The 27,455-nt window shown below is 45.2% G+C and overlaps 1 protein-coding gene across 1 annotated transcript; it reads left to right on the forward strand.

Annotated features, from left to right (window-relative positions):
• Positions 1 to 451: 451 nt before the first annotated feature.
• On the forward strand, positions 452 to 27,455 carry SDC4 (syndecan 4). The gene is made up of 5 exons (XM_035122499.3): positions 452 to 597; positions 20,140 to 20,275; positions 21,612 to 21,655; positions 22,958 to 23,150; positions 24,306 to 27,455. The coding sequence occupies exons 1-5, from the start codon at positions 517 to 519 to the stop codon at positions 24,458 to 24,460; spliced, it is 609 nt and encodes a 202-aa protein (XP_034978390.1). The 5' UTR covers positions 452 to 516; the 3' UTR covers positions 24,461 to 27,455.

A 27,455-nucleotide genomic window follows, 5' to 3' on the forward strand; every position in this document is an offset into this window, starting at 1 on the left:
TGTGTGTTGTGATCGATTATGAAGGGCGGGGTTTATCTCTCCCCCCTCCTATATTTTATTCAAGTTGGGGCCCTTGTGTCCGTATCGTTGGAACTATGTGTTTCTCACTTAAAATCAAGGACGTATTGAAAACAAAACAAACATTAGCTCAACTTAACTTTCTGTTGCTTTGCTGTCAACTTAAAGCAAGCGAAAGGTTAAAGACGGGGACCCCGAGATACTAAGGACTAGGCCGGCAGTTGAAGGAAAAAAGTCCCACGGCGGGGACGTTTCGAAAGCGATTGGAGAAGCCCGAGTTCAAGCCGGGGGGAGTTCCCCTTGTCGTCACCACCGCCTCCTCTTCCCAAGCGGAGGCCGCAGCTTCGGCGACTCCACCTCCAGAGGGCCGGGCCAGGCCAGGCCGTGTATAAGAAAGCTGAGCGGCGGCGGGGCGGGGAAGGACGGGACACTTGGTTACCGCGCCGCCACCGGACCAGCCTTTGCTCTTGCGCCTTCTTTCGCGGACCCCACGACGCCATGAAGCCCAGTCGCCACGCCGGCCTGTGCGCCCCCGCTCTCCTGCTGCTATTGCTGCTGGGCGCCGCCGCCGCCGAGTCGGTAAGTCGCTTCGGGGCGTCCCGGGAAGAAGGGGTGGCGGTCGCTAGGGAGTTGCTGGCATTGATTTGGTAGCGGGGGCGCGCGGTTGTAAGGAGGCAGGCAAGGCTTGGTATTTTCCGAAGGGGGGGGGAAGTCGGTAGCGGGGAATAATTGGAATGTGTTGATTTTGCCGCTCCCCCCTCCCCCTCCGTCGCACACGCTAACTTGTGAACTTTTGCACGAGGGGAGAAGAAGGAGAGTCTGCAAACCGCCCCATTCCCTCCCCCCCTTGCTTTGGGAACGGGACTTTGGAACGAGCGCTTACTTCTCCTTAACCTTTTCTGGTGGTGCTGCTGCTGCGGGCGCGGTAACGGGGTACGGGGGGCGCGCCGAGGTCGCCTGCTTGCCTGCCTGTCCTCTGTAACGTTGGGGCGAAATTCTGCATGGCTCTTTTTGGGAACGTGGGATGGGGCTGGGTTCCCCCCCTTGTTTTCCCATATGCACGCCCCTCTCCAAATCCCTGGAGCTATCCAGTGCCTCCCTGGATGGGAGCTGGGAATGAGACCCCCCCCCCCCGCCGCGTGAAGCTAGGAACGTGCACATTCCTTTTCCCTCTCCCAGTCGGTTTTCGCTTGTTGCTTTCCTCTTCCATCGCCGCTTGACCCCCTCCCTTAGTTAACAGTGGAGCACCCCCCCCCTCACTTCAAACGCCTGGCGGCTGTTTAACACTCCCCCCCCTCTTATTACAGTGAGGCTGATAGGGGTGGGTGGGATTGACGACCCTTCCTCTATCCCCCGCTTTGCTCCCCTTGCGCTCGCTCGCCCGCTGGCTTTCGTCATCCTCTTGACTTGCCTTGCGGCTTCCTCGCCTCCCTCCCTCCCTCCCTTCCTCCCTTTCTCCTACCCTCTCATCTCAAGTCTCCAAATACCAGCACATTTTGGCAAATAACGTGCCCCGCTGCCTTATTTAGCACTTCCTCTCGCTCATAGCTGTGGAATGAGTAACCGCTGACCGAAAGCCTGGCTCTGTTGCAATTCCCTAACGTCATGCCGAACCCATTAAGTGAAATCCCCAGGGCTCTGGCATGGTACAAATCGGGACTTTTCCTGTAGGTCTGGATTTGATAATTTTCCCTCTGTTGTTCTCTGACAATAGGAGACCTTGGGTTGGGTTGCTTGGTGTTTTTTTTTTTTTTTGCCCTTTTGCTCCTCCTCTCCCTCCTCTCCCCCGCCAACCATAATACACATTTAGCTGTTTGTACAGGTAGTTATTTCTCAGGTGAACACCCTTGCCTCTTGACCTTTGACCATGCCGAACACACACTCGCTAGAATATATTTGCTAAGACTATGCAAAACCGTTGTGGGGTGGTGAGAGCCTTGTTTCAGTTAACTTAATGGTGTTGTATAGGCTTGGCAGGAGAAACTTTGCATCTGAAGGCGTGGGAGAAGGTCCTGAAGAGTGCGTGGGGTGGAATAAAAGAATAATTCTGACTGAGTTATGACTCCGGGCAGACTGCTCCTAGGAAGGACGTGACATTATTTTAGCAGCTCCAATCAAGAGACTTCGCTACCTCTTTCTGAAGTTGGGAGTGGTTGTGTTCATAAAATACGGATTGGTTTCTTTAATCCCTCGATAAGAACAGCCTGCTGGATCAGGCCAGTGGCCCCTCTAGGCCAGGATCCTGTTTTCACTGTGGCCAAACAGATGCCACTCTACCCTCCTGCGGTTTCCAGCAACTGATGTTAAGTTGCTGCTTCTGACTGTGGAGGCAGAGCATAACTATCATGGCTGTAGCCATTGATGGCCTTGCTCTTCATGAATTTATCTAATCCTCTCTTTAAAACGTCCAAGTCGGTGGCCACCACTGCCTCCTGTGGGAACAAGTTCCATAGTATCTCCCTTTTTGATGGGGATAGATTTCTTTTAATCTTTCCCTCTGTGGTTTATTTAACATTTACCTGTGCTGTCTCCTTACCAATCCAAGCCTTTCTTTTTTCCTTAGACCAAAAGCACAACTTGTGGAATTCCCTCCCCTTAGAGTTGGGTCTGGCACCTTCATGATGAAGTTTTTGTGTTATTATCACATGAGCCTTTTTCTGCAAATGTCAGGGGTGTTCTTTGACCTTCTTGTAGATCAGGTTCCTTCAGCATACATCATTTTGCTGTAGTTGGACATAGGCGACGGAAATAAGTTGCCTGGAAGTACTACAGCATGTGTTTGCTACTTTGCCTGATTGCTCTTAATGTGCTGCATTTAGTTTGTGGAAAACATAACTTCTTCATATATGAACTCATTTTGTTACTGCAAAGTAGTCAATTGTTTTTTCGTTTGTCGCGGAGATTCCTTCATGCACGAGTAAAGAAACCCTGTTGGGAAACTTCTTCCAGGGGATCTAGATTTTTGGGTGTGTTCCCTCCCCCCCTTCAGTAGGTCTGAGGGAATCTCAGGTAATTTTGAATCTAGGATCTATCAGCAGCTTTTGTTCGGAGACTTGCCACTATCTTTAAACATTCCTTCAGCTCCCTTATCAGTCAGAGATGCTGTTGACATGCTGCTTGAGTGTCATCAAAATATCTGGGCATCTTCTGCTTTTTACTTGCAGTGCTGTTAACTACCTGGCTTGAAGTAGATGGTGTGTCCAAATACACAGGAATGTACTCCCCCAGCTTTTTTTTTTTTTGCAATGGCCTCATTTAGTGACAGGAAGATTATGTGGAGTTTTTAGTAGACTAATCCACGTATTTACTTGTGGCAGTTGTCTCCTTTTTTAAAATGTTGTATTTTACTACTTTGTTGATTGGCATATAACACTTAAAAAAATTGTCTCGTAAATTCACTACCCTCCAAGTAGTGCAATAAAAAGGAAGGGTGTAAATCTAAACACATATTTCCTGAAGCCGCTCATCCAATGCATACATGAGTCTTTGTCATGGAGAATCAACCAGGTCCCCAGTGTTACAAGAGTAAAGGAGCCAGTGAAATCGGCTTTCCCCTGCAGTGTTAAAACAGTAGTAGAATTTCCAAAAATGTAAGTATCTGATTGGCTCCGCTTCACATTTTGTAAAGTACTGCAGCATTATTAATGAACAAACTGGTTTGTCCCGTCCTGCTGCCATGAACCCCTCAGGCTTGTTCTTTCTCAGTTTTTTCTTCTGCCTCTCTCAATCAAATCGGCATTGTTAACCTGAATATGTAACTTTATTTTTTGTTTGTACCATATGATTTGGACAGGCTCGGGCAGAGTTCAGGTGTGCCCTCATTTGCCTGATGTGATATAACTACCTGTTCTGCAAAGGCAAAATAAGAATGGGCCTTGACAGCTATTCCAAATGTTCTTGCTTCACCACAAAGGCAAATTAGATGCTAATACAACATTTCCCCATATAGGCACACGCAGCTCTTGTGTGGCCAGTGGGAGCCATTTAGAACTTGGACAATCCCAGCTTTTCACTTCTTAGCAGTTTCTAGTCCTCATGGTTGCAGGGTTATCAAATAGCAGAAAATGCAGAGGAACTGGAAACATGGTAAGAAGTACAGTTCTGATTTCTGTTTTCCAGCATCTACCAACATTAGGAGTGTCTCTTCCACACTTGGCGGTGGAGGGGGGTGGATCCTGAATAAGAACACTGTAAGTCAAGATAACTATGAAAAATTAACAGCTGCTAGGCTGTTAAGTCCAGTTCACTTTGGTCACAAGCAGTTAAAAGTGTAAATTGAGTAGCTCTTGAGCTCATCAAAGACTGCTAGTATAACCTTGTTTGCAAGTTATCTGAACATGTTCTACATGAGAGATGGGGAATGTTGCTGGGCTCAAGATCCCATTATCCATAATCATTGACTCTGCTGACTGAAGCAGATGGGCATTCAAGTCTAGCAGCATCTTGAAGGACTACAAGTTCCACATCCCTGTTTTAGAGAGAACATCCTCACTAGTCTGTTCTCCTCACTGTGTTTAGGAGGAAAGAGGTTCACAGCATTGTGAGATTGGCAAATCAAGACCCTGTTACTAAGACCCATACACTTAAAGCACATCCAACACACATTTAAAGCACATTCCTTCCCCCAAGACTCCTAAGAATTGTAGTTTCCCTGTCATAGAGATACAATTCTCACCACCCTGCTCAAGCTACCACCCCCAGGAAGTTTTTTTGGGTGTGTGTGTGCGCGTTGGACATGCTTTAAATGCTACTGTTTGGATCTGCCCTAAGCAGCAAAAGGGGGGTGGGCTTGTTGGCCAATGTATTTGGGGCAGCAAGCGGTAGATATATATTAATTTCTATTTGTGATGCAAGTTTTGCCCCACAGTGTGATAACACTGATCTCTTTTTAAAAAATGTTTATTAATGTCTTCTACAGTAACAAAAGACAAAAATACGTGCAATTTGGGTATTATGGAGTGCAACATAATTACATAAAATGCTAAGTACACTATATGTCTAAAAACCGAAACCATATCCCTATATTTTCAAATAACTGTGTGATGAACACACGGTTGATACAGACTGTCTAAAGCTGCCATTAATAAACTTATAAAATGGATACCATTCTCCCCATCCCTCCCCCATTACAATAACAATCATGAAAGAACAAATTTTTCAACTACAATGAAAAATTGTCCCGGCATTTGTATTATAATAAAGTTTCATTCAGTTACAGTATTCTAAAAGATACCATTCTTTATCAAACAAATTGAGTTCAGTCTCTCCTTGAATTGCTTGACGGAGATAAGTTGGAGGTTTCCGAGAGAGCTATATTCCTTTTATTGTGATGCCACATCTCTTTCGGCATCAGCTCTCGAGCTTTCCAATGGGATCCTGTTACTACTCTCATAGCATCTAATAGCAGGTATACCAAAGTCTTGTGATGCTGTAGGATTTCAGCCACTTTCTCACACTGTGTTGACTTACTGCTGCTGGCCTAGTGGTAGCCCCATCAGATATGCTTTCTAGGCCTCTTTACACTGCCAGTGTCTCATAATTAATGTATGGGTCTGGGTGGGATGTGCAGATATGACAAACATCATGGAGGTCTCTAGAGGAATAGCTGCATGGGTTGGTACCAGCTTTATTTCAAATTCTTGGGCACTACTTGGTTGCTCCAGAGGAGACTCTTGGTGCTGGAGGAGACTCTTGAGAGTCCCATGGACTGCAAGAAGATCAAACCTATCCATTCTGAAGGAAATCAGCCCTGAGTGCTCACTGGAAGGACAGATCGTGAAGCTGAGGCTCCAATACTTTGGCCACCTCATGAGAAGAGAAGACTCCCTGGAAAAGACCCTGATGTTGGGAAAGATTGAGGGCATTAGGAGAAGGGGATGACAGAGGATGAGATGGTTGTACAGTGTTCTCAAAGCTACGAACATGAGTTTGACCAAACTGCGGGAGACAGTGGAAGACAGAGTGCCTGGCGTGCTATGGTCCATGGAGTCGCGAAGAGTTGGACACGACTAAACAACAACAACTTGGTTGCTAAACCGTCCACCTAGCTGGGAGTGTTACATTTATGGCTTGCTGATTTCCTTTAACGCTCTAGTACTTTCAGGCCTAGATTCACGTTATGTGAAAGCAGTTCAGAGCCGTGGCCGTGATAATCCATTGCAAAATGTTGTTGGGTTTAGTTTTGCATTGAATTGCCATATCCCCCTGCTTAAGAAAGGGTGAGTTGGGCAAACCTGCACCTTATACTAGCCTAACAGTGAGAACACCCAGTGCTAGGTAGTTGCATTGTCAAGCCAAGAGGTCCCTCCACATATGTGTAATTTATCAGATTTCGGTACCAGAAAATAAGACTCTTGCTATCCAGTTCTGCTGCCATCCCTCAACAACCTGGGCTGCCATGATTGTCACCACTTTTTTTCAGCCAAGATGTTCATGGTGCTTGAAAATACATCTGTGGTTCCATAAATCTTAATAGTGGTTGGCATGGCAGCTGTGGTGCCTTGTGACTGATTAGAAAAACCCTTGGAGAGCACTGGAGAGCGCTGTCTCTGCCCAGTATGTCAAACTGGGTTGGGAAAGATGCCAGCATGTGGGAAAGTGTATGACACACGATTGCGGTTCATTGGTGCTGCTGGCAAGTTCCTACATGAGACTGAAGATGAGTTAATGGAAACTTACTGGGGGGAAGGGAGGGACAACCTCCAAGCATTGTGCTTATGTCACATAGGAATTTGGGGGGGAGTAGGGGAAGGAGAAGGCATTGCAACACGGGCTGACCTCCCATCTGTGTGTGATACAGAGTACAAAGAAGGCTTCTTGTTATGCCAATAACAGGAATGGATTGAGGTGAGAGGGTCTTGTGGAGGACTCCTATAGAGTCTTAAGTGCATGTCAAATGTACAATAAGTTTTCCTCTTGTATCAGAAACATTATTGTAAACCAGAGACGTTAAACTGTCCCAAGTGATCCTGACCTTCTGGCAGCTGTTATTGATGACATTTGGGCTGATTGCTTAGACACGGAGTAATGCAAGCCCTGAGAAAAGAAGCTTGAAAATATTTGGATTCAAATGGGTTTGTTGTGAGGAGGCTGATAAGCTCAGCTCCTCAGAACAGAGCAGAGACACAGTCTGGAAAATAATTCCCTAAGAAGAGGCAACAGTTGTTCCTGTGTCTTTTAAGGTGTAAGCAACAACTTGAATGCATTGATACCCAGCGGATAACTTAATTATAGGACCTTTGGCCATGTTGAAATAACACATTTTTCATGTTGCAAGCCCCTTTAATGTATTTTTGTTTTTACCAAACTCAAATCAGTTTAAATTAAAACAGAGGTGCATTCCTGTGACCAGTTCAGCAGAACTTTGTCTGTAGAGGCAGAAGGAAATGGCAGAATCTGTTCACCTTCATGCAAGTGCCTTTTTCAGTTCATCTCCGACCCTAGTGCTTCTTGCACTAGAATAAATGTTTTGGAGTAATACATCTTCTTTATTGGCTTTTTTTTTAAAGGACTAGGGTCTGCTCTTCTGCTCCCAAGGTATTTCTGACTACCTGAGAAAAATAATAGCTGTCTGCAGTGCAGGAAGCTTAGACGAAAGACAACAACAGTGGTTTCCCCCCTTATTTCCCTTATTATTTCTCTTTGTTTTCCTATTTATTTCTTCCCCAGCTACATTGACACGTGATGGTTAAGGATGGGAAGGAACAGAATAGCTGGTAGGGACTAACTTTATTATGGAAAACATAAAAGCTTCATTGGAAGTAAAGTTAAACAAAAACACAACTACTGCATCTTGGTAATGAAAAATTTAGAGATTTGCAGCACAGTCCTTTGCATCTCTACACTGATAAGTCCCATTAAGCTGAATAGGGCTTACTCTTCACCTAAGTGAGTGCACAAAATAATTTGTATTAACTAAACTTGGCAGAACCTGTGTATAAGCTCTTGGAGGCTCACACATATTTACAGTGAGCAGGTGTTATTTAGGACAGCAAACATTTGACATGTATGTAGGACCAAAGGTCCTGTTGAATTCCAGTAGAAGGAATTGTGTATTTGCTTGGCCTTAATCCATGGAAAGATCTGTGGCCCCAGAATTACATATGTGCCAGTGTGTGCGTTTTGTGGATGGCCTTTCTGAAGCTGTGAATTGCTAACTGTCAGCACCCCCACCCATTCATTAGTAATGGTAGCAGGTCTTGTGCTTGACTCAGATTTCTGAGAACTGCACGTTGTTTGGAAAACTCCCTGATTCAGTAGCTACAACTGAGCATGTGAATGAGTGTTCTTTTCATATAAAAGTGACACTGAATCAGCTTCCATTGATGTGTTGCAGTTCTGGCAAGTGATTGCAGAAGCTGCATATGTACTGTAAAAGACTGGGAACTGGCAAAGACCAGAACTCTCTTGTCCAAAAATTCCAAGCTAAGGCGGACACTCTTCTCTCACTCTTTAAGCAGCACTCTGCAATCTGCTGGATTATGTTATGAATGCCTCTAATTTTGACTCCCCAGGTTTGGGTGCTCCTGTGAACATAGGAAGGGTTCTGCTGGACTAAGTCAAATGCCTATCTTGCCTAGCATCCTATTTTCCACAGTGGCCAATAGACGCCCCTGGGAGGACTCCAAGCAAGACATGGGCTCAGTAGCAGACACTTCCTTATATTTACCAGCAACTGGTATTAAGAGACATGCTGCCTCCTAACAGCGAAGGGATGGTGACTCGTATGGTAATGTCTTGAGTCATTGCAGAGAGCTTCTTCTGTTGGTTGGCCTCTTCTACCCAGCCAATGGATTGGCAGAGTCAATAAGTTCTCAAGATTCCCTTTCTGAACACTAAAACCCTATAAATTTTACAGAATGCCAAAAGGGTTGACGTGTTGATCTGCACGTGCTTAGATTTCGGTTAAATAAACAAAAGGCTTGGCATCCAGCAAAACAGCACTAGGAGCGAATATGTGGCAAAAGTGGCGTTGCCATTGTAGCTCAGCAAATGATTTCATTTTATAAAAAATCCAAAACAAGGGCATCTAAAAAAGTATTTTGACCACTCTCTTCCCTTGTTCTGTACTGCCCACTTTTGGTTAATCCTCACACTGTTTGGTATTCCTCAGACTTGATAGGGATTCATGTAGGTGGGCTTCATTTAATGGAATAATTCCCTAGTTCCAATGACTCCTTTCTTTGTGCTGCCCATTTTCCTTCAGCTATGGCAATGCAAAGATTGGTTCAGTGCACTGCTAGGTGTGCTGTTATAATAGTGGAAAGTACCTGATGCTTTGGACGTATTTCCTGTGATTCTGGAAAGCATCATTGTCTGGAAAAGTCACAGTATTAATTAGATATCGAAGAGGAAGGTTGTGCTAATCTCTAGGCCCCCTGATTAGATTAGATTATGTAAAGCAGAAACCCCTGCAAGAAACAGCTGTGTAAACAAACCTAGACAAACTGTTGCTACCTGTAAAAAAAAATTCCTGGTACCTTGCTCATCGGGACTTAAGTGTGGGGGTGCCAGATAGACGAACAATTAAACGTAACTTAGCAATGGAAAGCTAATAGGATATTGGAAACGAGTTGAGGATGGTAGTTAAACAGTAAAGCATGGAGCATCTTTGCGTAGGGGAGAACTCAAAAGGTCGCAAGGAGCTATGAATCAGCTATGGTTGCTAGTCAAGATGGCTGTATCCAGCTTCCAGGATAGGATAACATGTCCCTGGGTACCAGTTGCACAACAACCATGGGAGAGGTTTCTTGCTCTTGTGGGCTCTTTTTGGACCTCTGGCCGGCAACTGTGGCAAACAGGATGATGCACTAAGCAGGCCATCTCATTTTCCCAATCTTTTGTAATTTAGATCTAGTTCTTCTTCCACACACACACGGACAATTTATTGCACTCAGATCACCTAAAAAATGTCTTCGACCCGCTGAGAAAAGCGGAACATTTTCACCTCCCTTCCTGCGTTGTTTTCTTGGAATCTGCAACTTGCAAGTAGTCATTCGTGAACACAAGTGTGTGCACAAAGAGAGTTGTATGGGTAGGTGAGGTAAATCCTTACCCCGTACTGTTTCTGTTGTCCCGAACAGAGTGCTTGGAACATGGTGCAGAGTGAGTGCAGGTGTGAAAACCTAAAAAGCTTATCTACATGGTCTCAGCTCATGAAAGCAGTGCTGGATAAAACTCTGTGGAGGCCGCTAGGCAGTCAAAATCCCAGGGCAAAATCACATTGAACTAAGAAAGCTTGACTGTAGCTTACAGTACTTTCAAGATCAAATCAATATTAATTTGATCCATTTTCGCAGGGGCCCCCATAGGCTGGTTCCTCCTCTGCCTACCTGGATGAAAGCCAGTGTCTCAAAACGCCATGTAACCTTTGTGCTGGTGTAGCTTTTGGGGCTTTCTGCAGAGTAAGACCTTCTTTGGATACGTAAGACAGTATGCATGACTGTAATTTCACCAGAGTCTGCTGACGGGAGGATTCCCTTCCTTCCTTGGAACTAGCGAGTCACAAGATTGAACCAAGTAATACTTCTGCTTTCCCGCCATGGTTGGCCTTGTCAGATGTGACCTCACCCTTCACCTTATCAAAAAGGCATTTTGAAGGAAGTTTGGTGAGTCAGAGCAGACTGCTGATTGCAAGTTTCCTAAATGCTCTGAAAGTCTTAAGCAACACTTTTCTAAGGCATAGGCCTTAGAATCCAATAACCTGAGAAGCATAAAAGTTTACCTTGGCTGAGGGACCACATAGGCTGCCAAGCTGTTATGTGAGCCCAGCGCAGGTGGGGGAAGAAATGATGGGGACGTGCCAGTTTGGGGCTTTTTAAGGATTGCCTTTGCAGCTATTGTCAATACGGCTCTGTCCAAACATCATATTCTGTTTACTTGAGTCACGTTAGGTAAATCTAGTGAGCTTAGCACACTTGTAAAGCTGACCTATATGGGCTAATATGATTTGAAGTCCTGTAGGGCAATGCTGTTGGCTGAAGCTTGCACATGACTTGCAAGCAGAAGAAATTGGCCCAAAGGGGGTGAACTAAAATGGCTGTAACATCCCTTCAGAATGTAAATAGCTTCAACTTTCATCATGAAAGCAGCAGTCCTCTAAATATTGATTCAAGTCTATTTTCTTTTGCCGCTAAGACACTGCATTGGCTCAGTACTGCAGGAACAAGAAGGATGCATAGTGTGTCCTTTGCTTCAATTAGCTCCTGGTTTAGTCAAACCATAGTTTTACATCTGAATTGGCAAACTGGTTTGGAAAAGGAAAATGCAGCTGTTGGGTGGGCGGGAGGGAAGGGAAGGTGGGCTAATTCAGATCAGGTCAGGGAAAATGTTGACCTTTCTCCAAATTTCCCTGATAGCAAGGACAGAGACTCTTAATGAAAAAATGTCTCAAAGAGGAGCAGATTTTGAACGTCAATTTGAACGAGATCTCTTAACTTTATGCATAATAGGATTATTATTTTCTAAAATCTCCCCCTAACCATTTTAGGAAGACACGTAGAAATGACTGGGAAGACAACTATACTGTACAGGGAAAACTTCCTAAACTTGCTTGTTTTAGGGCACCCATTTGATGTTGACTTGCTTGACCAACACTGTCCTGCTCTGCGGTGCCCTTCATGAATATTCTGGGCACCTGCCCACTCACAGGTGTGTGCACCTATGCACCTGGCCTTGCCATTGCCTCATATGTAAATTGGTGGTGCAGTCTAGAACATTCCCATGCAGCAGCACGTTGCAGTGTATGATCAAGGTGGGGTAGCAATCTGTTTTGCAGGGAAGCTATTGGTGAACTTGCCTTTGAAGAGTCTTTGATAAGCTGTTGAGCAGGCACCCCCAAACTGCGGCCCTCCAGATGTTTTGGCCTACAACTCCCATGATCCCTAGCTAACAGGACCAATGGTCGGGGAAGATGGGGATTGTAGTCCAAAACATCTGGAGGGCCGAAGTTTGGGGATGCCTGCTCTTGAGGAACCCGGAGGTGTTCCCCAGAACTTATCTTGAAAGCCATTCCTGTGTGACAAATCCCCTTCACAGGTATGTATTCAAGATGAATTCAATAAATTACCTGTCATGGAAATCCAGTTTAATAAAGGCAGAATAATTAGTGTAATACAGATAAACATAATAGGTCTTGGTCTTCAGAGCTAAGATGAAACAAATGAACTTGGTGCTTGTATTGGTGACAATGCCTGTAGCTTAGCTTATCCTCAATTCCTGCATGAGCTTTGGTGACATGTAATTCAATCCTTTGCATCTGTGTACTAGCTGTGAAACTTAACTCTTGCACCACCACCCAGACCATCCTGCATGGTTCCCAGAGCAAACTACAGAGGAGAGGTGAATCGTTGGAAATCTTGTTTCTGCTTTCTCCATCTTGTTGGCAGGAGTATTTGCTCCCAGGAATCTCTGGATCCAGGCCTGATTGGATATGCAGAATAGCCCGGGGAATGCAACACTGGGGAAAGGGTGGTCAGATCAAAAGCTTGATAATAATAGCCCTGATGATGAAGGCCGAGATGGAGGGGAAGTAATAATGGCCTGGGTGGGGGAAATACTGGTCAATCATTAATTGTGGGCAAGAGAAAACAACTATCCTGTGAAGTGCTAGTTTCTGCACAACCGCTGTTCGCCCCATCTCTCCCTCCCTGCACACTGAGCAAATTAGGTTCAGGCAGCACAAGCTATTTACTAGTACAACTCCTAGAACGATTTGCACATTTAAGCGAACACTTAAAGGCATACTACGAAAGGAAGGGTACACGTAGATCGTCTTAACAGTGCCTGGGAGGGGCCAGGGGTGTTGTCTTGGATCCCAAAGGTGCCACTCCTATCTGACTCAGAAGCCAAGAACAAGCATGCTTTAAAATCAAGACTGGCGAGAGTCGTAGAGCCACTACAACCAACGTTTCACAGGCTTGGGAATTCTCCTCCTAATCCATCTGTCCACACATACATAGCCTGTCACTCGTGTGTGTATCTTCTGCACCCAATGAAGCTTTTAGCATCTTCGGCTAACCAAATAAAGCGGTGCCATAAACAAAACCTGACTGGCAATTCTGTATCCGCTTCTTTTCCCACACTTTTGTAAAAGCTGCACCCTAAATGCGTCGCCTTGAAGTTGGGCAGATGCAGACATTCAGTGTGTGCGTCGGCCATATATTTGGGGGGGGGGTTGGATTCTGAGCAGAGCGAATACCAGGAATTCACAGCATGGGAACGCAGCTCCCCAACCCCTCACCCCCGAACTGAGTTGCTTTCCATCTGCAAATGGTTAGCGGCAAACTGCCATCTTCTTCCTCTTCTTTGTTGGTCCAGGCCCTTGTGCCAGCCCAATCGGTCTGACAGTTTACCCCACCTGCTTATGTACACATTGCTGGGAAGTACTAGCTAAGGCAGGCTATGGAAGATTTAATTGCCTGCCCCATTAAAAGCAGCGCATGGCAGGGCTCTGTCTCTTGAGATTTTGTAAATTGGAGTCTGCTGTCTTTCAGCAGAGCCTGGAGGGGAATCTGGATTCTGGGGCTTGGTTCTATAGAATGAAGTGAGTAGTTCTGGAAGCTGCTAGAGTCACAAGCAGGATTCCCCTAATAAGACAGCTAATGGCCTTTGATGTGCTAGGCCAGGCATCCCCAAACTGTGGCCCTCCAGAGGTTTTGGCCTACAACTCCCATGATCCCTAGCTAACAGGATCATTGCTCGGGAAAGATGGTAATTGTAGTCCAAAACATCTGGAGGGCCGAAGTTTGGGGATGCCTGTGCTAGGCAGACCTTTTCTGCGCTAGCAGCAGTTTTGGGTAGTTCAGTCGGAAAACCAAGAAGTGGTGGTTGAGCTGAAATCGTGAACAGAAAGTAAGATATATAAGCTAGGTGCCATTTTGGGGCAAGATGGCTCTAAAGATGGATTGGCTGTGATTGATTCTCAGTTAAACATCTGGCTAGTTCAGATGACAACCCTAAGCTAGGCTAAGAGCTTTGAAAACTTAAAGAACAAAAGTCACTTCATCCAGGGACAGTCCACGTGTATATTGGCCTATTCCAACCTCTTTTTCTTCATGGGGACTGCTCAGGCTGCACAGGAACAGCATTTTTGTTCCAGAAATTCATTCTGGTTGTGCAGATAAAATGCAACTGATAGAGTTCTACAGCTTGGGTGTGTGTGTGAAAGCAGTCCAGATCCAAAGATCCCCAGATGATGGAGATGTCAGGCATCAACCTGGTGCCCAGATATCTTCACTTGGTTGCAAATGGTTCAAAGCCAACTGCAAAAGCCGTGTAGCACCTGGCTAATTTTGAACACTGCTGTTAAAGTGAGAAAGGAATCAGTGGTTAGTACCTCCTTTCCAGGGGGCATACACATTAAATATAGCTTTTGCTAATGATCCCTGCACTAACAATCATCCTTCAGAATATCTGGGTATGTCTTGGTGCATATGATTTCTGTGGCACTTAAAATGCTTGACTGTCTTGCTGCAACAGCGCTTGTGGGTAGCAGTATCAAGGTGTGCATGTGTGCCTGCACACAGTCTGTGGCTGGCAGCTGCAAAGCAAATCTTTCAGCAGTTTGTAGGCTAGAAAAGCTGCTTCTCCGCCCCTATGCTCCTCCCAGCCATGTTTGTTAATCTCTCTTGGCACTCGATAGGGGCAAATCTGCTTAATGCTCAGAAGATACGCTGCAACTGGATTAAATGTAGAAGTGACAGGCTTCTGTAGTTAAAGGATTCAGCTGGAGAGCATATTAATAGCAAAGCTTGTATACGTTGCCAGAAGCTCATGGAGCTGCAGTGCCCCTCTGGTTGAAAAACAAACAGAACTGCCCATCAGGCTGACCCTGTGCAGCTCTGTTCAAAAAGCAGAAAATAATCAGCAAAATCCAAAATTGGCACCCACACAGTTTGCTTTCATTTTCTAAAGCCAAGCAGGGCTCTTAGGGTGGGACAGAGCATGGTAAACAAGCCTTGGAGATTAGCCCCCCACCCCTTTCAATGCTACCAGTTCATTATGAAAGATTCACAATGTATTCATTCATTGATTCTGGAATATCAGGTAGGTAAGACCAGTAAACCACGGAGGTTAAACCACAGAGCCTAGGACTTGCCGATCAGAAGGTCAGCGGTTCGAATCCCTGCGACGGGGTGAGCTCCCGTTGCTCGATCCCAGCTCCTGCCAACCTAGCAGTTCGAAAGCACCTCAAAGTGCAAGTAAATAAATAGGTATCGCTCCAGTGAGAAGGTAAACGGCGTTTCCGTGTGCTGCTCTGGTTCGCCAGAAGCGGCTTAGTCATGCTGGCCACATGACCTGGAAGCTGTACGCCATCTCCCTCGGCCAATAACGCGAGATGAGCGCCACAACCCCAGAGTTGGCCACGACTGGACCTAATGGTCAGGGGTCCCTTTACCTTTTACTTAAGACCAGTAAGGTCTTTGGAAACAGAAAAGAACCCAATTCCCCTTTATTAGAAAAGGAAGAAACCTAGCTGCAAACTCCAAAACTGATACCTGAAACTCAGTGGAAGTCTAAAGGATCTCCAGACAGAGTTGCCATTTAAATTGGCCCAAAGAAAATGCGGAGGGGCCCTGCTCAGACATAAATTTTTTAGAGACCAAAGTTTTAAGAACTCCAAAAACATAGTTATCAAAATGTCTTGTGTATTGGATTTGGGGGCAGTTGGGGCATGGAAATGGGACTGCATGTAGACAGAATGAATGGCAAGTGATTCATTCTGGGTGCAGCTTCCTATAGTAAGAATGGCAGCTCAAGGGCCAAGCAAGACTACATAATGCACCTTCGTAGAATCAGTGCTGGATTTAGGGCAGTATGGGTGGTTCCCTCACACAGGGTGCTGCACTGAGCTGAGGGAATAATAATAATAATAATAATAATAATAATAATAATAATAATAATAATAATAATAAACAGCCTATATTTATACCAGTAGTTATAGAGAAGATCCATAAAAAGCAACTGTACCAACAGGAATTATGGTGAAAATAATAAATATTCAGGAAAGGGCACCAAATCTTTTCTTCCCTCAGGGCACCATATTACTGAAATAGTTTTGTACATTTTTGCTCTTATTGGAAGGTGGTTGGCCTTGCAGATTTCAGTCTTCCTAGGGCACAGAAACGTAGTTACCACCCTGTTCAACAGGAGTGCCTGTCCAAGAAGGTGGTGGACTCTCCTTCCTTGGAGGTTTTTAAGCAGAGGTTGGATGGCCATCTTGTCATGGATGCTTTAGCTGAAAGTTCTGCATTGCAGGGGATTTCGGACTGGGTGGTGTTCAGAGTTCCTTCCAACTCTTTGAGCCTCAGTCTCCATTTACAACTTGCTCATATGAAGTAAGCTGCCCAATGTTCCTTAGGCCTAGCAATAAACCCTGTGGTTCTAAGTGACCCATACCCCCATCTGCATCGGGAGTAGCTTAGTATAAACCAAAGCAGAATAACTAAACTTTGGGTGTGCAGGAAACACATCTGAGAAGCTAACCTGAGGTTAAAGAGCTGTGCTTAAAAGCAAACAAGAAAGGAGGCTGTTCTTCAAGGTTAGACTTGTCGCTCCCTCGGGACATGGCACAAGCTTGCCCTTCCTGGGGGTTGTGGCTGTGGCCACAGCTGGGGGAGAGATTCAAAATGGTGGGTGGAGCAATCCTATCTTCTGCTCTATCCTAAAGTTGTGCCCAAATATTCTGTTTTCTGGTGCTCTGTAGATACAGACTCTACTGCTAAATAAGTTGTCTTTCAATACCTTTTTGGCCTCACTAAAGGTCTCTGTTAACTCTCAAAACCTCTCTGTATTATTATACATATAAAGAAGTTTTGTCCTTGGATTAGTCGGCCAGCGCTGATGCTGAGTTCATGGGCTCGAGGAAAGCCTTCTTGATTCTGGTGCCTTCCTGGCATGCATTTTGAACCACAACTCCCGTCTGGGAATGGAGCACCAGATCAAGAAAGGCTGCTGTAGGACAATGGTATTTCACTCAATCGCATGGGCTCCTCCAGCAGCAAACACATCTGGGTCAAGCCTGTGTTTGTATCCAGCTCGGTCACTTTCTTGCAAACGAGCTTAAGTAATAGCTTATCAAAGCACACAAAAGATGGCGCATGTCTGACTGTAGTCTTGCTCATCCTCTGATCTGATAACACACCCACTCACCGCCCACTTCTGTTAGCCATTTTTCTAGTCTAGCCTGCTTAGTCTTTCAAGCCTTTTGTCAGCAGCAGATGGGCACAAAGGAAAGTTATACCTGTGATTCATCACATTGAATGTAGTGTTAGTTGACATATGGGTGTGCCACAGCAGTGAAGAACTGCTTGCTTCGGACTGCCTTGCAACGAGGACAAAAGCTGGTCGCCGTATGCGGACCGACTCTTTCTCTCAGAAGTCTGTGGCCTCAAGGACCAAATTCTGCACACAAAATACATCCCATCTTGCAGAGTTCGGTTTTCCACCTGGGTTGCATGCAGAGTGTCTAGATCCTGTAGCATGACACGGTTGAGAGATCTGGAATCTCTTGGCTAGTCCTGATCAGAGGCAACCACAGGCTACTGCTGCCATTGACTGCTGCTATAACTGGTGCTGAACTTGCATCAGACTAGAGCTGGCAAGGGATGCAGGTAGCGCTGTGGGTTAAACCACAGAGACTAGGGCTTGCTGATCAGAAGGTCAGCAGTTCGAATCCCTACGATGGGGTGAGCTCCCGTTGCTCGGTCCCAGCTCCTGCCAACCTAGCAGTTCGAAAGCACGTCAAAGTGCAAGTAGATAAATAGGGACTGCTACAGCGGGAAGGTAAACGGCGTTTCCGTGTGCTACTCTGGTTTGCCAGAAGCGGCTTTGTCATGCTGGCCACATGACCTGGGAGCTGTACGCCGGCTCCCTTGGCCAATAATGCGAGATGAACATGCAACCCCAGAGTCGGTCACGACTGGACCTAATGGTCAGGGGTCCCTTTACCTTTACCTTAGATCTGGCAAGACTATTTTGATGCAAAAGGATTTGCAAAAGGACTTTCTGATCTGTTTCCCTCAACATGCCCTTCATTATTAGTGCTGTTGGGTCATCCATCCAGTACTGCAGCCTCTTTGGCTGTATGGGTTCTCAGTTTTTCCTGCATAAAAGCTTTCTCCTCTGGTAATAGTAGATTAATAATCAGTTGCTCCTTCAGTCAGTGACTCCAGATACCTTGACATAGAGAAATTCTACCTCCTCTATCCGGGCAGATGGAAATTTGTCCCCCAGGCGGAAACAAAAAATAGTTCAGTCCCCAAGCTGGCAAATGACCTAACGATTCTGGAATTGAGTTGTGTGTAGTTGTAAGCTGCCATACTGGTCTTTTGATACCCAAGGTGTACTGAGCTGCAAGGGAAGCTGTCTTACCTCGGAGTAACTCTGAAGGTTGCTACAGGTTCTTTGAACAGTGGAAGGTAAACAGGCTCTTATGAAACTGCGTAGCTTAACATCTGAACCTTGGCAAAGTCACTTTGGCTTTTATGTACCGTGCAACAGCTTATCTATTGCTGCTGTTGCTGTGCTAATTCCATATCTGTGGCTGCATTAGGCCCCAGCATTTAGTTCTTTTTTATTTTCAAAGGGCAGCTGCTGAGTTTGCTTTTTAAATTGTATGTTCTTGATGGAGCACTTAATTCAAGTGAGTTAGTATTTATTACGAAAAGAAAAAAGAAAAACCACCCTTTGATCCTCTTGTCAGCAGAATTTTCAGATGGGGGAAGCAAACAAATCTGTCAGTTCCAACCTTTGTATAATTGTGTTAATTGAATTTGGAGGCCTTTGGGGAAGCAAACAGTGCCGTTTCACATGCAGCTGGCTCGAGGCACCAGCACTGTGGGGGAAGACGGGCCAGACATTCCCTCTGCCCACTGGCAGCATAGGGCAAGATGGTTGCAAGAACTTTAGATGGCTGCTACTGGCAGGTTTTCATATGACGTGGTGCCTTTAAAGCTAGCAGCCAGAGAAGTTGCACGCTCTCTTCACCCTTCCCTGCTGTAGCAAACAGAGGTTTGACTTTGATGCCTAGGAAGTTTCAGAGTAGAGTGGATGAAACTCCGCCGGTAGAGAAGAGCAAGGCAGCAAATAAAATGGACCACATCTTCTCCTGGCGCTAGTTCTGGTAATGACCTGGCAACCCTCTTAATTATGAACGGGTTTGCAGGCCTCTGTTGTACTGCCACTTAGGTGATCTACTGTTATGTGTCACCTTGCCAGCTCACGTTAGGGCTCTGGTATGGTGACTGGTGTTGCTGCTTTTCAATGGTACATCTTGCAACTTGATGCAGAAACGCCCCTGTCCTGCAGGAGCCAGCTGTGTAGCCCGTGAACACCTGTGGCTTTTAAACATGTTCTTCTAAGTTGGTTGATCAAGCTACAAGCCATCTTTGAATCAAGCTATCAAGACACCTTTGAATTCTGCCTATCTCTGGAACAACCCGTTTGGCATCTGGTCCATCAAGACTCTTCATATAAATTATATATAAACACACACACACACACACAGAGAGAGAGAGAGAGAGAGAGAGAGAGAGAGAGAGAGAGAGAGAGAGAGAGCGCAAAAATACAATTCTACAGTTTCATCCAATTTCTGCTTATGAATACAATGCTTTGTCTTACATTCCATAAATAAACTACTTATTTCTAAATCCTACTTAATACAGCATAAAACACTCCAGTTATTTCTTAATTCCTCACTCATTTGTGCTAGTTCATAACACTTAAAATAGAATTCTTACAATAATTAATTCTAACTCCGTTTTCTTTTATTTGTTTTCATCCAGTTTTCAGATTATATTAAATTACTGTGTCTAATTACCCAATCTGTTAACTTATAGTATCCCCCCCCCCCGCTGGACTACTAATATCAAACCTTCAGATGTCAAGGAGATAAAGAATTACGCAATTTTTAGAAGACACCTGAAGGCAGCCCTGCATTGGGAAGTTTTTAATGCTTGATATTTTACTATGTTTTTATATATGCTGTAAGCTGCCCAGAGTGGCTGGGGAAACCCAGCCAGCTGTGCAGGGTATAAATAATAACATTATTATTATTATTATTTATTTATTTATTTATTTATTTATTTATCATTCCTTTTAAATCTTGTTTTCCCTTCTTAGGTGAGAGAAACCGAGACTATGGACCCACAGCTGTATGAATTTCCATCTGGAGATTTGCCAGATGATGAGGACTCGAGGCCTGAATTTGTAATTGATGAAGATGGCTATGACTACTCAGGTTCAGGAGATGAAGAAGGTATATATACTTCACTCTAAACTGCCTCTAGCTCCAAGCCAAACAGCCTTTTGCATGTGTAAAAATCTGTGCTCTTCTTGCCTGGGCTTGTAGTAAGCCGCAGGTTATAAATCTGAGATGAACACAGGTTGTTTGCACTGTGCTCCTATTTTCTTTGCTGAATATCATCTGGCTGAACTTGGGGTGAAAGCATGGTACTCCCTAATTTGAGGCTTTGTGAGTGCAAAACCACCCTTAGCCAGGTGTGTGTGGATGGGAGTTTTCGATACCCAAGCTGCTCCATCATTTACTGCAATCTGAATGCTTGCTTATACCTTCTAGTTCACATGCCCAACTTGAAAGGGAAACAAATGCTCTTCTGTCACACAACCACCGTTCCAACAGTGTGGGGATGCAGCCTGCACTTGTCTGAAACAACTAGCCAAGAAATGTTAATATCCTCACTGACGTGCGACAGCTGGTCACTGGCCAGGTAACAGGGCCGTCTTAAGCGCCCCTGGCGCCGTGGTGCGCCGGATCCCTCCGGCACCCCCCCACCCCGTTTCCGTGGGCGGGTGGGCGCAGCGTGGCTGCCACAGGCGCTGCTGCACGGCGGGCAGGCAGGCACAACGCGGTTGCCGTGGGCGCAACTGTGCGGCAGACCGGCCGGCCAGCGGGCGGGCGCAGCTCGCGGTGCCCTCCTGGCAGGCCGGCGCCATGGTGCCCTGCACCACCCAGCCTGGGCGTAGGGCTGGCCCTGCCAGGGAAATTTGCCACATTGTTGTGGTTCCGTCGGGCAACCCCCATTGCGGCTGTGTTTAGGAAGAAGCTTCCCTCCTTTCTTTGGAAATGGCTCTTCTTTCTCCCTCCCCTCTCATTACTGCAGCCTTTTGACGGCACAACAGCCTCGCTTTTTCTGCCCTTTGCTTTTCCCAAACCCCCAACACAGCCTTGCTCCAACAACTGCGTTCTCAACACGGAGGAAAAACAAACTCCGAAACTAGCATGCAACAAGTTGGGGCAGATCTGGGGCTTTACATGAGCCAGTTCTCCTCAAGGAATGGGTGTTTGAAAAGAAGGGCAGCTCCTCTCTTGAAAACAAGTCAAACAGCACGCTGTGTGTGGATTTGCAGTGGCAGCCCTTGCAACTGGCTGCCTGGAGCAAAACCCACTAGGTCAGGGAAGTCGGGGGCTGGGTGGAGATGTGAAAGAGGAGTGTGCACGATGAGGCGATAAGCAAGGTGATGCAAGTTTGCCGAAGTCTTCTGAAGGATACACGAATCAAGCCAACAGCAGTATAAATCACAGTTCCTTCATTTTGGTGAGAATTAATACATTTTTTCCTCTCATTATGCAGATGATACAGAGAATGCCTATCTTCCAGCCTCTGAAAGTCCTATGGTAGGTATTTGCAAATGCTCTCCACTTGGCGAAGAAGTCATTCAGTTGATGTGCCACCTAGGACTTGCTTTTACATGGCTTCTGCAAACAGGCCACCCAGCTATGTTACCGAACCCCTGCAGGAACATTGAAAACTGGAAAAGCAAAGCGACAGTGGCTTGTATTTGCTGCATGGCTGAGCGAACCTCCTGTCAGCACAAGGATTTATGCCTGTCAAATGGGACTTTCCTCCCACTGTGCGCTCTCTAAAACTGTCCCGGGGTTTCCCCCACAGCCCTTTGGAGCAGATTTGGGGCAGGTGTGGTGCACATGTGGTGGGAGAAGAAGGAAAGGGGGTGGAGAGTCCCATTGCACAAGTGGCAATCCTTTTAGCGAGGGGATGAGGGGATGGGTTACTGCTGGGTAGGTGTACATATTGTGTAGATCTGCATGGCTTTGGCGTAGGCAAATGGCGCATGTTAAAGAGCCCTGGGCATTTTTTTTTTAAAAAGGTGTGCTATGCAAGGTAAATTGCGATTGTACCATGGTAGTAAACAGTACAGCGTAGTACAGTAATACCTCGGGTTATGAACGTGATCCGTTCCGGATCGCAGTTCGTAACCTGAATAGTTCGTAAACCGAACGCTGCGCATGCGCAAAGTGCGCGCGCGGCGAAAACGCTTCCGGGTTTGCGCAGTTCGTAACCCGAACTGTTTGCAAACCGAGGTGTTCGTAACCCGAGGTACGACTGTAGTACTTTTTATTTTTTTATTTTTATTTATTGGAAAATAAAAAGTACATAATTACAAATGCACAGAGCAGGATAAGACACGAGAAAGGAAAAAGAAATAGTACCCATGCAGAAAACAAAGTAGAAAAAACAAAAAGGAATTTTATATATATATTACAAAAAACAAAAGTTACTGTAGTTTAACCAGAACTTAACCTAATACGGTATTTATAAAAATGAATTCCAAATCATCGTAAAATTTGTCCATGACAAGTCTGTTTCTACAGTGTAGTAACACTTGACAGTGCTATCCGCTTCCAGAATACCAGGGTGTCTCTGCTATATAAGCGCCTCATGCCGCCTGCACAACATAAAGCTGTTCTGGAGCAGCATCTACAGCTGCTGGCCAGTCCTGCCATATTGTCTCTAGATGTGCTGACACTTGGTTATTATCCTTCTCTTGGAACACTTAAAGGGAGGCGCTGGCGCCCAGATGGGTTCAACCGTTCACCCTTCTTTCTTCTCCGTTCTGTGAAGCATTGCCCTCAGCTGTGTAGGTACAAAGGCATGACTCATCTTTTCACTTCATTCAGGAGCCCATGGACAACTCCATCCCTTATTCCAAAGGAGAGACAAAGGATAGCAAGCCTGCTGTGATAGAAATAGAAAACGATTCTGTTCTCAAGAAACCTGCACCCTCCGAAGAAGGCGACGAGCCATCCAACAAGATCTCGATGGCCAGCACAGCCAATGGCAGCATCTTTGAGAGGACAGAAGTTCTGGCAGGTAACCATCTTCTTTTTGATGGGAGAATTAAGTTTGCCACTCCTTAAAATGGGAAGAGGCTTCATTTGCTGAAGAGAAGCTTTTTATCAGGAATACAAAGGACTAACAATACGGATATGTATTGCACAAATAAGAGGAATACGAAAATATACAGGAGTGGTGGGGAGAGGATGTATTTTTAACTGTTGTTTAAACAACATGGCCAATCCTCTCTATAACCATGTGAAGGCCTGTAGATGGGCAGCCACAGTTCTGGGAAACTCACGGTCGTCTACTCACATCGCTACCCAAAATAAGAAGCATTTCTGTTACTTAAACTTACATTCAGCCTAAACATCCCGCAAGTTTCTCTTCACAGAAGCAGCCCCTCTCCCCAACTCCACGTGAGTGGGTACAAGAAGTTGTGTTTAGAGATTGGAGCCCCGTGAAGCAAATTTGGTCTCTAGTGAGACGATAAGTACAAAGAGAGGGCCATGCTCCTTCCATGCACCCGGCTTCCTTCCATCGGTTGGAACATCTGCATAGCTTCTGAGAGCATCAACTGTGCTCTGAATTTTAGTAGGGCTGGTGCTTGTGCATGCTTTATGAAACATGTTTGATGTTTTATCGTGTTTTTAATATTCTGTTGGGAGCTGCCCAGAGTGGCTGGGGAAACCCAGCCAGATGGGCGGGGTATAAATAATAAATTATTATTATGCTGAATCTGAACAGACATTCCGACCCGGGCAAGGAGCTGACGTATGCAGCAGTTGTGATTCCAGTAGATGAGATATCTCTTGCACACACTTCCTGGAGCACTAGAATGACTCTCAAAGTCATGGCTGGCAATACCTTGACCCTCGTAGCACAGCCCGTCCTACAAGGGTTGTTGCAAGGATAGGTGGGAAGGGGGAGAACGTTGTGCTCCATCTTGAGTTCTTTAGGGCAACAGTTGAATGATTTAATTGTAATAATAATAATAATAAATACATTGTATCAACTGAAACTAAAGTTGGGCACAAAACAGCTTCCAGCACTTACAGTACTGTGTAGCGGAAGCTTGAAACAGAAGCTGCATTGCATGGGATGTGTTGGAAGTAGGTGCAAATCTCTTCTGTTTCTACAGTATTTACTATATGCCGCTATTTCCTTTCTCTCCCCCCCCCCCACTTCTAGCTCTTATTGCAGGTGGGGCAGTTGGGTTGCTGCTGTTTGCTGTCTTCCCAATCCTCCTCCTGATCTATCGCATGAAGAAAAAGGATGAGGGCAGTTACGACCTTGGCAAGAAGCCGATCTACAAGAAAGCACCCACAAACGAATTCTACGCCTAAGGCTTGCCAACGCCACAAACCCATGGGGGAGTCAGAAACGGACTTTGTAAAAAAAAAAGCATTTGGACTGCGGACAAGAAGCTCTGAGACAAATGCTCTCTTGGATCTAACCGTCAAAGTGATTTTATATATATATCTATAAAAACTTTGTGACCCTTCCTATCCCGCTAGCCAACGAGGACGCAAAGTAGAAAAAAAGGGCAGCGTCCTAGGGAGAAAAAACCCCTTGTGGGGTGTGCGAGTGTGCTTGTGTCCTGAAATGCAAAGCAAATTTTGCCAATTGCTCTGTTTTGGTTGGGTGAAGGGGTTTCGTATGTGAAACTGTTTGCATTTGGTCGCAGTGCTCCAACTTGCCTTGTCTGCAGAAATTTCTACCTGTAAGAAGGTTAACCTGTAGCGTAGCAGGCCAGCTCTGCAAGGCTTTTTCATTTTTTTGGTAAAGAACTTATGAAATCTCCTGCGCTACAGTGCTCATTAGCCTTGGGAGAGAGCAAATTTGCTCTCTGCAGACTTGAGTATCTCAATACTATTTTGAACTTGGCTGTGTGAAGAAGTGATTTCTTCCTTGATGGAGAGAGGGCGGAGTAGCCTATAAAAGCAGAGCAGTGTGTATGGTGTGTGTGTGAGAGTGAGTGAGTGTGAATGTGTGTGGCTGGCTGGGGGGATGTCTCCCACTTTTTAAATGGAGCTGAGTTGAAGAAATAACCTTTTTATTTTTAGAAGAGGGTTTCCTTAAATAAATGACGCTAAGAAAAATTCCCTGCCTATACAAGTTTGTAGAAAGTATTCCGAAATTTTAAAAAGTATATATATTTTGTAATTTTCATGAGTTCTTTTTTTTAAGTCCCCTTTTCCCCTTTGCTGGACATCTCTCCAGATGAACGGCATTTTATATCGCTCATTGCCAGAACTGATGCAGCAGCTACAGTACGTTAAAGCTCTCTAAGCTCATATCATAGGCTATTCTAGGCAGTTGAGAAGAGAATATTTATATATAATTATAAATATATTTTCTGGAGCAAATAAGTTTCTGGGTTGTTTTTATATAGAGCTATTTATACTTTCTAAGATGGCTGCTCTGTTTTGGTAACTCTTCTTTTTATACGTAAAACACTAATATAATGAAACTCCTAATGATTGTGAAAACTATTTAAGCTTGATTCTGTGTACTATACCCGAAGGCAATAAGATTCTGCTAGAATTAATGTCTCTATGCAAAAATCAGATTTCTTTGAACATGACTAAAATGTAATTGGAGGTTATGCACACTTACAAAATGAAAACACAAGAATTTCAGAATAGGTTTTGTACAGCCTTCCTGCAAGGGGTGCTGGGTACCTCTCATCCTTGCAGAGTTTCCCTAAATGTCTTCCTCTTTTCAATGGAGTCATTCCTTCACATGTGGTGTTGCTAATCAATGGCAGCTGAACAATTCAACTGTGTGGGTTGGAGTCTAGCTTTTACACCCAGCTTCACTGCATGGGTAGCATGGAATTTCACTGCTGGGGTGTGTGGATATGATTCAGCCACATGCTGCTGTTTGCTTCTCCTCTTTTAATGCACATGCTATGTTTTTCTTTGGGGCTCTTAATTGAGGCTATTGGCTTTCAGAGCTCTGAATGGCACATTGCTGTTCCCCTTCTAGAGAAGAGCATCTTCAGGGCCAAGCTTTTTCTCCAGCTGCTGGTTCTGCCAGACTGTAAATGCTGGTACCTGTTGGGGAGAATCTTGATCCACTGATGGTTAGGCCAGGATGGTACAAAAGTTTTGAACAACATATCTGTGCTGTGCAAAGATTAAAGTGGGGGTGGGGGAGTGGTTTTTCTCCTTTTCTTTTTCATTTTGGACTAAGGACCACATTTCCAGCTGGGCAAACTTCTAGGACCACCACATGCTATTAGTGAGCAGGAGCCAGGAGCAAAAGTGGGTGGAGCAGTGAACGTAAATGTTGCCTTTGCTAATTTCTCTCTGCTCCTTCCAGGCAACCAAAGGCACTCTCAGAATTGAAGGGACACCTTCTAGCCAAGCAAAAAGGGGGTATGAAGAGGTGTGTTGTCTGGGGAGAGTCTTGAGAGTCGGGTAGTGTCCTAGAGGTTTGCGTTTGGCATCCTGGCTTGAGATTCCTCACCCCTCATTTAGAGGGAAGTGTGCAACTGCTGCAGCAGAGCTAGGCTTAGATCCTAGTTCTTTGGGTTGGGGATGTAGATAGTGGTATTACAAGGACCTTTAAGCTGCAATGCGTGGACTACGGCTGCTGTGCAGCGACTTGCAGCGTATCTGCTGTAAGCTGGGTTTTCCTAGGAAGCGAGTCTCTTCGAAAGTTGCTTTTCAGGGCCCCGCTTGATTCCGATGTGATTAGATTGCATCTGCACAGTCTTGTTGCTTCTGAGAGCAAAGGGAGGTCTCCATGCAGTGGGGGGGGGCATTTTGTGTAATTTGCAGGAAATTGGGTATTGTGCAGCGCAGGGCCATCTCCTAACCACACAGATCCTGGCATAATCTTGAACTACTTGCATTCTTTGAGCTGTAGCTTTTAATAACGTGACATAGTCTTAACACCTAACTTTGTGGTCCTTGCGTGAACGGAAGGGGCCTGTGCAAGGTTCTCTGATAAGACATTACCAGAACAATGTACGACCTGCTCTTCCCTTAAAAACAAAAACAAAACACTTTTGGCAGTGAATTCATGCGATTATTATTTTTTATCATGTGTATGTTAGACTGCTCTGATGAACATATGGGTAAAATTTTAAGTCTGTGCAATGGATTTTTCTTTGGCACAAACACATGTCTTTTCAAACCTGGCTTCTGGAATTGTTTAGTTTGGGGTAGGGGGCTGAGTGGGGAGGATTATATACTTAACACATTTTTTATAACAATTGCTTGGAAAACATGTCTGCCTCCTGATTGCTCAAATGAGATTTCTTGTATATTTGCTTTTGTTTTCACTGTCACTGATTTGATAAAATAAACTAGTACTTTCTTAAAAAAAAAA

The sequence above is a fragment of the Zootoca vivipara genome, chromosome 7 (assembly GCF_965207765.1).
Source record: "Zootoca vivipara chromosome 7, rZooViv2.hap1.1, whole genome shotgun sequence".
Lineage (NCBI taxonomy): Eukaryota > Metazoa > Chordata > Lepidosauria > Squamata > Lacertidae > Zootoca > Zootoca vivipara.